The sequence below is a fragment of the Propithecus coquereli genome, unplaced genomic scaffold (genome assembly GCF_000956105.1).
Source record: "Propithecus coquereli isolate 6110/MARCELLA unplaced genomic scaffold, Pcoq_1.0 Scaffold66, whole genome shotgun sequence".
In the NCBI taxonomy this organism is placed as follows: Eukaryota; Metazoa; Chordata; class Mammalia; order Primates; family Indriidae; genus Propithecus; species Propithecus coquereli.
In genome coordinates, this window is record NW_012152618.1 from 3739916 (window position 1) to 3752704 (window position 12789).

Consider the following 12789-nt stretch of genomic DNA (forward strand, 5'->3'; position numbering starts at 1 on the left):
GATAAAAAGATCAGAATTTAGACTCAGATAAGCTACATTAAACTGTATAGCTATAGAACAGTTATGAAGAATGGAGTTAGATTGCCTGAAATAAATTTTAGCCCAGCCATTTTCCTAGCTGTTTGATGTAAGGCAAGTTACGGAATTCTCTGTGCCTGCTTCCTCATTTGTTCAATAAGTACCTACCTCCCTCAGAGTTGTGAGAATTAAATGATACTCTACATATAGTACTTGTCACATATTAGGTATTCAAGAAGGAAGTGTGGCCTATGATAAGCTTAATCCATCAAAGTTTGGATTTATGTTAAAGATAAATTCTGTCTTTATAGAAGAATTCATTTTGGTACAAGAGTCTGAGGGTAGGGCAAAATAACAAGTAAAATTATATCATGGAAAATAAGGTGTCTACACAAAAATTCCTGTATTGCCATAATTGTTATAATATCCTTAAAATTATCCTAGTAGAAGACTCTGTTTCCTGATTTTATTTTTATTTTAATTGGGCCTTTGAAAAAATAACATGTTTTTGTTGTCTTTTAGACTGAATATCTAGATCCTATGGCATATAAAAACATTGCATTTAATGTAGTAAAGATTTTAGCATTTGATAATTTATTTGGGGAAACACTTGGGATCAGTTCCTACCACTGGAGAAAGAGATGAAATGGATCTCTCATCAGAGCTGTATATAAGCTTATAACTCTCAAGCCTTAAAACTGGTGATGAAAAGCAAAATATCTTTCTCTTCTGTCTTCTTTCGAAGGACAAGTTTTAGAAATTGAAATGTAAACCTATTAGACCTATGACAATAAAAAATGAGCCATTCACATGACTTGTTACTTATTTTTTTTTTTTTTTACCAAAAATGTTGCCTCCCCTCCTTCATTCTTTAGAATATTTAGTAGATAATAAAAAGTTTGTTGACAATAGAATTCATTGACATAAATAAAGGTTCTGATACTTTTCAGTATGGAAGTGCTTCGACTTCATTCCCCAAACTTTTTTTTTTTTTTTTTTTAAGAGACAGGATCTTGCTCTTGTTGCCTAGGCTGGAGTGCAGTGGCCAGATTATAGCTCATTGTAACCTCGAACTCTTGGGCTCAAGGGATCCTCCTGCCTCAGCCTCCCCAATAGTTGGAACTATAGGCATGCACTACTGTACCTGGCTAATTTTTTTTATTTTTTGTAGAGATGGGTTCTCCCTATGTCCCCCAGATTGGTCTCAAACAAGCAGTCCTCCCACTGGGCCTCCCAAAGTGCTGGGATTACAAGCATGAGCCATCATACCCAGCCCACCCCCCGAATTTAATAACCTTAATATAGGACTTCACCTTTCAAAGAACTTTTTTTGTTAGTTGTCATTGAGTTCCTACTATGTTCCCGGTACCAAACTAGGACCTTTATACATATTATCTCATTTAGTTTTTACAACAGCGTTATGAGAATTATTATACCCATTTTATAGTTAAGGAAACTGAGGCTCAAGCCGTTAAATAACTTACTGCTAATATGTGACAGAGTCAGGATTCTAACTGTGGCTTCATTGACTCTTACTGCCTACTGTTCTATTGTTGATGCCACATTGCCTTTCAAAACTGATTCTTATCACAAACATCTTGTTTGTTTTGAAGAATTTATATACTTATATGAGCATGAATGCATACATATGCATGGACGACAAAAAGACTCTACACCAAAATGTTGCTGGTGGTTATCTCTGGATAACGGGTTTATGGAGGATTTTTAATATTTTTTCTTTGTATTTATCTGTATTTTCTACAAATATAAACATTTTATTTTGTAATACACTGTTACATATTGAACATAACAGTAATTGAACGTGACTTATTTTTAATTATTGTTACTTATTTCTAGATCAATTGGCCTTATTTCCACAGTGGAAGTCTCGTCACTATGATGTGGTAGTTGGTGTGTTGTCAGCTCGCAATAACCATGAACTTCGAAATGTGATAAGAAGCACCTGGCTGAAGCATTTGATGCAACATCCTGCATTAAGCCAACGGTAGGTTTTCTGAGGTTACCTTGTCTGGTTTACCAAAATTAGAGTTCTGAAAAACCTGATTTTGGATAGTCAGAGATGTTAGTTCAGATACGTCCTTTTTTCCTGGGAGAAATGGCTGTTACATTTGCTTTTCTTCTATATAGCTGGGCCAAAAAATAAGTTTAACCAAGATTTTAAGCCAGAAGTTAGTTGGAAGAGAGTATATTCACTTGTTAACATATGTAGATTTATAGATACCAAGTATGGTTTGTTTGTTTTTCACTTTGACTTAGAATAGCCATTCTTAGAAGGTTCTATTCCAGAGTAGTTCTCTGCTTAGACACACATTTCTGTCTAAATATCCTTTTAACTAACTTCACAGAGATAAACTTAATTTTTTCCAGTTTTGTAGTATTTTTTAGTTGTGTGATCTGCAGTGTGTGTAATATACCATGCTGTTTTTTCCTGACTACCCTTCCAGAACTGAGGTTTGGTAGTACATCTCACGCTGACATTAGATGGCTCAGGGCTCAGTTATTAGTTAGGGGCCCAGAGCCTTAGTCTGTTCTCAAAGAGACCAGCTTCTGAAGAATATGTAGTGAGGCGTTAGGGGAAGAGATGCATAGACAGTTGGACTTCTAGTTATGAGAAGACTACTTAGGTGATAAGTAGAGAAAGCTCTCTCGGGGTTGCATTAAACTGGCCTGTTTGTGATTGAGTATCCATAAAAGGTAATTGCAGTCATGAATTATCTTGTCACCATTAGTATTCTTACTCATAGCAGCTTTCATGCCTTTTCAAGACAGGTTTCTTTAGTTCATATTTGCAATGACAATGGAACCTATTAGCCAGCAAATGGAAGGCCTCATAATCATTGCTGCTATCAGAACCACCTCTAAACTTGCACTTCCTATAGTCTTTCCCATCTCAGAAAATAATCCCTCCTCTACCAGGAGTCATTATTTGGCTCAGACCAAAGAAAACTTTGATATTATCTTGACTCTTCTTTCTTTCGTGTGCTGCATCCAATCCATCAGCATATCCTCTTGATGCTGCCTTTAGATCATACCTAGAATCCAACTTCTTCTCACCACCTTCACCACTGCCATCCTGATCTAGGCCACCGTTACCTCTCAGCTGGATTATTACAGAAGCCCCGTTCTCTGAATTTCCTGCTTCTACTTTTTACCCCCTACATTTTATTTTCCATATAACAGCCGGGGAGATCCTTTTAAAATTAGTCAAATTATGGAAATTCTTATTCATACCCCTTCATTGACTTCCTTTCTTGCTCAGAGTGAAATCTTATATCTTTATTGTGGTCTTTGACCTTAACTACCTATACTGTCCCTGCACTGACCACCTTACTGTGCTTTATTACACTAAACATGCTCCTGCCTCGGGGCTTTCACGCTTCTTTCCAGCCTCCAACACCCTTTTCCCACCCGGACCACTCTTCCACTAAATGTCCTTGTGGCTCACTTTCTTTAGGTCTCTATTTAGATGTCACCCTAGCAGACAGCCCCATATTAAATAACACCTCACCCCTATTCTGTCTCTATCTTCCCTTAGTTGGCTTTATTTTTCTTTATGGCACATATCACCAACTGGCACCTTTATTGTACTTAGTTGTGTATTTATAAATTGTTTGTCTTTCTTAGCTAGAATGTAGGTTTCATGAGCATAGGGGCTTCAGTTTTTTTCACTGGTGTATCCCCAGTGCTAAGAACCTAGCTTGGCACAGACTACGGCACTCAACAACTGTTGAATGAATGACTCAGAACTAAATGTAATGAGTAAGGTTAACATTCATACATTCACCAGTAATTTATTTGCCATCATAGCAGTCTTGCTTTAAATTTAGTAAGCTTGGTTTGTGTGATGAAAATGATTTGCCATCTGTATAAAAATAGATATTAGGCAAAAAGAACTTCCTGGGGGGAGTCATTTTGTCGATCTATAAAGAGTATATATGACTAAAAAAACAAATTTGGTAAATATATGCAATAATTTAGCATATTCATTCATTTCTGTTTATACTTTTATCCCAAATGCTAGTTATCTATGAAAGGATTCTGCCTTAATTGGTAATTAGTAAAAGAAAATGCATTTCTGTGGTTACAGTTTCCTTTCCAATCTTGCATTTTACTGAAGGAGCCAAACTCAACATGTATTTCAAGGACATTAGTTCTAAGCCTTTCTTATAAACCATAATTTGTCAATTTAACATATTTATTAAGTATCTTCTGCAAACAGTATACTATGTGTGGCAGAGTATAAAGATAGATATAGCTGAGTGTTTAGGGGGAATGAAGTTTAGTAGAAGGAAATAGATGTAATAGTGTAATAAATGTTATACGTGCTGTGATATAAATAGATATAAAATAGTCTGGAGTGTTTGGGAAACTCCAAGCAGTTTTACATAACTGGAGCGCAGGGATTATAGGGAATGGGAAGTAGAGTGTGAGAGAGAGCTCCAGGGAAGGAAGGAGGGGCAGAGGGAGAAAGTATATGAAGACAGGAGGGAAGGCGTATGACTGTGAGAGGTAGGCAGTGACCAGATCGTGCAGAACAAGGGTTAAGTGGAAGAGTGAGACCTGTTTAGACAAGCACTGCTGAGAGGCTGAAAAGTGGTGACTTTGTAAGAGGATAAGAGAATAAGGTCATTGAATGTAGAAAGAGGAGGAGAAGTCTAGAATATAGCATTCTGACTTGGAGAATAGTAGAATCATCAATCAAGACAAAATATGACATAAGAACGGGTTTTATGGGAAAGAAGCTCAATTGTAGATACGTTGAGTTTGAGGTACCTGCATGCACTGATATGCTGGTAGATATTTATTAATTGGCTCTCTGGAAAAAAGTATGCTTATCTGTACGTATATGTTTATTATAAATTTTATTGATATAAAGGATGTTTACACATAATTGACAGATAATAACATACACAATAATCTTTATTGTAAATTCCATGTAGCCAATGGATTCTCATAGAATGCTTTTGTTGTTTGCCAGACTCTTGTATCTGTAACCAACTTATGGTTGCAATTGACAAAGGAATATAGTTCTGGCATAAATCTTTTAAGAGTTAAGACTAAAATGACAGCTGAGATATGTCAGAACTTTACTCTTTGTTGATGAAGTCAGTGGCTTCTTTGCTGAATCTAATAAGACTTTTGAACACTGAAATAGTATTTCCATGATTTTTTTAATACTATCCACATGTAATAGTTATAGACACATCACATTAACTTTGATCTGCATTGTTAATATTTTCTCCATTCTTTCTTAAGTCTGCAGTCAACAAAACAGTAAATCAAGTCCTTATTTGTACTGTTCGCCAATTTCTACGGTGCAAATATTCCGACTATGGCAAATTTCAAGCAACTAATTGGGCATCACTGAACACAGAGTTGGGGAAAGATAGGTGGTAGTATGCCATGTATAAGATTTCCATCATAGAGATGTAATAGATCTAAATAACCTCAATAACATAGATAATATTAAAATGTAATAAAATCAGAAAATCATTAATTTATTAGTTCCTTTGTTTTTAATACATTTTTAATTGTAAGTGTATATAATTTAATTTTTAATAAAAGTTGTGTTAATAACCATCTCACAAAATTTCTGAAAATTTAACGGTTGGTTCTCATAAGCTAGTATGAGTAAGCTTCAGCACACAACTGTCTGTGGGTCATCGCAGTGAAGATGTCCAATGAATTCATGGATCTTTTACTTAGAAGATGGGTCAAAATTAGAGTAACTAATTCAAGAATCATTCCCAGGCTAGTTAAAGCCTTGGGAATAAATAATGTCCAGGGAGCGGGAGGGAAAAGAGTAGATTGAGAAGAGATCCCAGGGCAAAGCCCTGGACTAATACCCACTCTCAGTGGACAAGCTGTGGAAGAAGAGCCAGTGAAGCCAACTGAGCAGGCCATGGAAGGAAGGGAGGAAAGCGTTTTAGGGATGTCAGTAGTATTGAACCATAGAGAAGTCACGTAGGTAAGGCTTGAAGAGTGCCTATTGATTTAGCAGCAGATCTTTGGTTACATTGGTGATAGGCATCTCAGTGGAAGTGGTGCATGTTGAAGCCAAAATTCCTATTTTATAAAATAAGTGGGAAGTAAGAAACTAGAGGCTGCAATTTTAGTTAATATTTTTGTAGGACCTCAGTGTAAATGAGTGTGGTGACAAGGAAGGATGGTAGGTGAATAGAAATTAGTGTCAGGACACTGTCATATTTATAATGTGGAAGGAAGGAGCCATGGATACAGGAGTAGCCAGTGAAGCAAGGTCTAGGAGAGGAGGGGACCTTCTCTTAGATAGAAAAACTAATCTTGAGCAAAAGGATCACCTTCTGAAATAGAAGAAAGCAAAAAAGGAAAGTTTTAGATATAAATATGTTTTTAGGTATGGGCATGAGAAGTTGACTTGACTTGTAGTTTACTTTTAAATGATATGAGTATTTGCTAGTAGTCAGGCCAAACAGATTCATACTTGCTTTAATATCGTATTGCAGTAGAGGGCTTATGCATAAGTCACTTGGCAGTTAGCAACTTTTGGTTTGCTTGTTCCCCCTTTTTGCTAGCTAGACTAGAAGAATAAAGGTACAGAATTAATCCTCATAAATACTTGTGTCTCAAAGTAAAAGCTCTGAAATGGGCGTGAGGAAACATGCATGTGCGAGGTGAAGATCAGTAACTGATGTTAATGCCAACACATCTCTCAGTGTGCTTGTGAAGTTCATAATAGGTGCTCGTGGCTGTGAAGTGCCTGTGGAAGACAGGGAGGATCCTTATTCCTGCAAACTACTCAACATCACGAATCCAGGTAAGTCATCTTTTTTCCTGAGACTGCCATATACAAGTTTGATGTTGAGTAAAAGTTGCTAAGTTTAATAGTATGGAGTTGGTTTTTTTTTTTTTAATCCACACATCTGCACACTGATGGAGTCTGTTTTTAACAGCTTAAATATCTTTCATCAAAATTTATGTTTCATCCTTTTTGACAGACTGACTAATCGGGGTATCTGTAGAGATTCTTTACAGATACAGAACTTCAGGGTCCAGGAGAGTTTATTTTTCAGTGTGACTCAGATGCATTTGGAAATTCCTTATGCTTAGATAAATCCTGAATTACTGAATTTGAACCTTTTGGAAAACCGATGATTTCACCAATTCATTTATAATAGCCTTGATACAAATATTGTGAATCAACTTTCTCCTAGAATTATTGCCTAAGCTTCTGCAAAAGAAACAAATAGTAAAAAAATTAAAAATACAAGTAATATTATTTATTCCTTATAATTAAAAGTTTGTAGGGATTCTTGTGAGGATGAACAAAGCTGATCCTAATTAGGTTCTCTGTGTCACTGGGGAACCAATTTTTATAAAGTTGATAACTGTATAACTTCATTAGCACTTCCTATTATGTTCAGCTGTGATTCTAAGGGAAGTTAAACTTTGCCAAGTCTTAAATGTGCTGATTATGACTTCTGATATTTTAAGGTTTGTGAAAACTATATAATTAAGTAACACCTCACTTTTATAGGTAGCGATAGTACACTGCTTAGGAGTGTGGGCTCTGAAATCCAGGCTCTGCCGTTTTCTAGCTACATGACCTCCTGTGCCTCAGTTTCATGACTTGTAAACTGGGGATAAAAGTGTCTCTACTTCATGGGGATGGATGTGAGGATGAAATATTTGAAATAGTTTCTAGGACACGGTAGGTACTTGATATTGTTATTTTAAAGAATCTGCCTTTTTATAAGGTTGGATTTCAAACAGCTCTTTAAATGGTCTATATAGTCAGGTCTGTAATATAAAGCAGGGGTTCCTTAGAATGTCTATGAATTTAGTTAGCATTATAAGCAAAATTTTGTGCATCAGTTGTAGTCTAGGAACCTCTCCTTTTAACTTTCACTGGGGTCCCAAAGGGATCATGAACCTCATTAAATGTTGTTACTGGTGATGTGGGAGCCACGACAAATTACAGTTGAAAGCTAAACAAAACCCTCAGTTTTAAATTAACCAGGCTTTTATTATCTTAAGAGCTTTTATTCTTAATAGTAAAGGAGTGGAACTTTATATTAATGGAAAATTTTCAGAGATATATATATACACACACACACACATACATATATAAAAATACCTAGGTTACAAATTTTTAAAAATATATGTAGCTAAATTAATACTGAACCTAATTTTATCTTTTTGGTGATCTATTTTAGGTTATTAAGTATGGAATGTCCGATTTCCTTAAGTACTAAGTATGACAGTTGATATCTTTGACATTTCACTTTGACATTTTTTTTCTCTCTTTTAGTTGTGAAGGTAAATCCTCATTCTTTCAAATGCAAATTTTGGCTTGTGATTATCTTTCATATTTTTTTAGAGCAATTTTTGTGAAGCCATGGATAAGTCAAAAATGCATGTTATTTTTTAATATGAGTTCTGTCATGAAATCAGTGCAGCACAGACAGCTCAAAATAGCAATGAAGTATTTGGGAAGCATGTGGCTAATGAATACATAGTACGTCAACGGTTTAAGAAGTTCCATTCTGGTGATTTTAATCTTGAAAATGAGCCATGTGGGTGACCTGAGACCAAGGTGGATAATGATGAGCTGAAAGCTGTAGTGGAAGCGAATCCATCTCAACCTATAAGTGAATCAGCAGCAAGGTTTGACATTATTATTCCAACAATATTGAACCATTCGAAACAAATGGACTAGATAAAGAAGCTAGTATAGATGGGTATGACTTGAATTAAAAGAGTGTCAGAAGGGAAATTGCCTGGAAGCTTGCCTTTCTTTGCTGTCACGATATAAAGGTGAACCATTTCTACACTGTATTGTCATGTGTGACGAAAAACGGATTCTTTTTGACAATCTCAAGTGTTCAGCACAATGGTTGGATAAAGATGAAGTGCTGAAACACAGCCCAAAACCGAATATTCATCAAAAAAGCTAATGGTCCAGCCTGAGCAAAAGCGAGACCCCGTCTCTACTAAAAATAGAAGGAAATTAATTGGACAACTAAAAATATATAGAAAAAATTAGCCGGGCATGGTGGTGCATGCCTGTAGTCCCAGCTACTCGGGAGGCTGAGGCAGAAGGATCGCTTGAGCCCAGGAGTTTGAGGTTGCTGTGAGCTAGGATGACACCACAGCACTCTAGCCCGGGCAACACGGTGAGACTCTGTCTCAAAAAAAAAAAAAAAAAAAAAGCTAATGGTGTCTGTTTGGTGGTCCAGAGCTGGTATTACCCACTACAGCTTCATGTAACCTGTTCAGTCGATTACAGCGGATGTCTGCTACAACCAATTGGACAAAATGATTGAGGGTGCTTGCGATTAAGCAGCCGAGAGTGGTCAACAGAGATAGGCCAATCCTCTTGTAAGACCACATGTCACAAAAAACAGTGCTGCTCAAACTACAGCAGCTGGACTTGGAAACTCTCTGTCATCCACTGTATTCACTAGACTTTCCCCCAACTGACTACTACTTCTTCCAGGCTTTGGACCACTTCTTGCAAGGAAAAATATTCAATTCTCAACAAACTGTGGAAAACGCCTTTCATGATTTCATCACCACTTGCTCTCCGGGCTTCTTCGCTGCTGGCATAAGCAAGCTACCATTAAGATGGCAAAACTGTGTCGTCGTTCAGGCACATACTTTGATTAATTGTACTGCTTCTTGTTTGAGATATAATAAACTAAACTTTTGATTTGAAATCGGACATTTCATATTTAATGACCTAATAGAAAACATTTATGGTTATTTCAGTACCTAAAGGTCATGATGAGCATTAATCATCATGATACTGCGGATGTGCAGAAGGTTAGATTAATAGCATTAAAGGAACAGGATTTCCCATGTCCAGGTAACTTGAGGTTCAAGGTACATTTGTTCTAGATAGAAAATATCTAAAAATCACAATTTGCTTGACATAGTGCTTTTAATAGACAGGCTTCTATTTTGGACATCTTTTATTTACTGAATATATTAAAGAGAAAAAATTTTGTTGTCACCAAGTATATTTGGAGTCTAGACTCTCCAGTCAGTGCTTTCCCAGCCCATGGCAAAAAAGTATATTCTCCTTTTTTTCTTTCCTGTTCATGTCTATAATTAGGTAGGAGCCATGACTACCCTGTAGTCACATTTTATTGAGCATCTATTAAGTATAAAATAGCTTCTAGGAACTCTAATGTGGGGAGCCAAATGATCTGCCTGATTGTGGGAAGAAAATATAATCTTTATCGAATATAAAGACTGAATATATAGACTGATCACAATATATGTATATATTTTGTAAATAAATATTTGAGTGTGTTATACAAATTTTTTTAACTGATGGGTCTGTACAATCAGCAAAATTTGAAAACCACAGCTCTAAAAGATATAAGGAACTTTGATATAATCTTTTAAAATAGGTTTTTACATTATTTCTTAAAGTAGCACTGTTATCTGTGTCATATTAACTGCTTCATGTAATCTATCCTGATTCATTTATGGTAATTAGAACAATTATTTGAAAAGAATTGTTTTTGTCACTGGTTAGACAGCTGTGTGGGATTGGAAGGGAACTGACTTTGGAGTCACTAAACCTGGGTTTGATTCCTGGCCCTGCCACTTTCTGTGACCTTGGTTGAATTGCTTAATGTCTTTGAGCCTCAATGTCTTAATCTATAAACTAGAAATAATGCCACCACCATGCAGGGTAGTTGTGAAGATGTCATTGTGATGGGTAATGTCACATAGTAGGTGGTCCAAAATGTTTACTGTGTTTGATATGCTTATCTTTTATCAATACTGTGTAGCAAGAGTTTTTTAGTGTTATTTGAAGTTACTTCAGCTACTTTTATACTGTGATAATTGACTGGGCTCAAACAATCCTCCTACCTCAGTCTCCAGAGTAGCTGGGACTCTAGGTGCTCACCACCATGCCTGGGTAATTTTTTTTTTTTTGGTAGAGACAGGGTATTGTTAAGTTGTCCAGGCTGGTCTTGAACTCTTGGCCTCAAGGGATCCTCCCACCTTGGCCTCCCAAAGTGCTGGGATTACAGGTGTGAGCCACTGTGCCAGGCCTAGTGGGTTTTTTTAATTCCTGCCTTTGTGAAAGAATTATATAACAAATAATTATCTAGGTTTTGCTGTTAAGCCCACTTCAGTACTTCGTATTAGTAAAATAAAATGTTATATTTGTTTGATTATGTAAAACCTCTGTTCTCATTACTTCCTTAGTTTTAAATCAGGAAATTGAGGCATTCAGTCTTTCTGAAGACACTTCATCAGGGCTGTCTGAGGACCGAGTTGTCAGTGTGAGTTTCCGAGTTCTCTACCCGATCATTATTACCAGTCTTGGAGTTTTCTATGATGGCGATGATGTGGGTTTCCAAAGGAACATCACTGTCAAGCTTTATCAGGCAGAACAGGAGGTATGACTGCTTTGTACAGGATTTCCTTCATTTCGCTTTTCAAAAACATCAACTTTTCTTTATGGGGCATATATAGTAGATTGGAAGACTATATAATTCTCCCTGGTTGGGAGACGTCAGCCTTTCTTCCCTTACTGATTGAATACACTGTAGTGTAATATATCATAAGGCTGGTTTGGGGAGAGATTACTTATGAATGTATGTATTATATCTCAGAAAGAAGGAGTTGACTAAATTAGAAGTTCCCAACCTGAAATCCTCTAAAGCCTAAGGAATTTCAAAAGTTGGTAATGGATATAAAAAGTCTGGGACTTTAGGATGAGTATTATTGTCACTTTCTTCCAACCATGAAAGTCTATAATACAAGGCTAACAGCTGCTTCAAATCTTTTTTGTGATAAGGATGTAGTAGAGGGAATAAAAGTTTAAAACCACTGAGATTACTCTGTTCCTATTATTTGTAGTAATCTGATTTGTTCACAGGGTATATCTAAAGGAGTGTAGCATGAATTTTTATTTGAAAAGATCTGTTTCTGAGTTTTAAACATACATAAAACTTGAAAGAATTATATGGTGAACACTCATATAGCCACCAAATAGATACTATGGTACTATGGGAGTTAACATTTTTCTGTGTTTGCTTAATCACTTACATATTCGTTCATCAATCTTTTTTTCTTTCTTTTTTTTTTGGAGACAGAGTCTTTCTCTATTGCCTCAGCTAGAGTATAGTGACATCATCATAGCTCACTGCAACTTCAAACTCCTGGGCTCAAATGATCCTCCTGCCTCAGCCTCCTCAGTAGCTGGGACAACAGGCGTGTGCCACCATGCTCAGCTGATTTTTTCTATTTTTAGTAGGGACGGAGTCTAGCTCTTATTCAGACTGGTCTCAAACTGCTGACCTCCAGGGCTCCTCCCAGACTCCCAGAGTGCTAGGATTACAGGTAAAAGCCACCACGGCCGGCCCTCAAGCTGTCTTTTTTAACACATTAACTGCCATGTAATTTGTATGTAACTCACACTAGTTTTGAGCCCAGGACCTTGTAAAGCGTATGTGACTCACACGTCTCTTTACCTTCGGAGGCTCGAGAACTATTTTCCAAGTTGCATATAACTCATGCCCAGAAAACAATAAAAAATAACAAATTTTTCATGAATTTAGAAAGGATCGTTTTGTTTTCAAAGATTTTATTCTATTATCTTAATAAAACACCGTGGCCCCAAGGAAAAATTTTTTTTTCTTGTGTGGCAGTCAATGTGTTAAAATGTATTGCACAGTAAGTTGCAGACATCAGTACGCTTCAACTCTAAACACTTCAGCATGCATATCATTAACTAGACTGTGA

General features: G+C 36.4%; 1 protein-coding gene across 1 annotated transcript in view; it reads left to right on the forward strand.

The window, feature by feature from the left end:
* The window catches only part of B3GALNT2 (beta-1,3-N-acetylgalactosaminyltransferase 2), a 61149-nt gene that overhangs the window by 11018 nt on the left and 37342 nt on the right, over positions 1-12789 (forward strand). Inside the window, exons 3-4 of the mRNA XM_012660309.1 lie at positions 6735-6835; positions 11248-11441. Of these exons, the coding sequence (XP_012515763.1) occupies positions 6735-6835; positions 11248-11441 (295 nt within the window). The remainder of the gene's footprint in view (positions 1-6734; positions 6836-11247; positions 11442-12789) is intronic.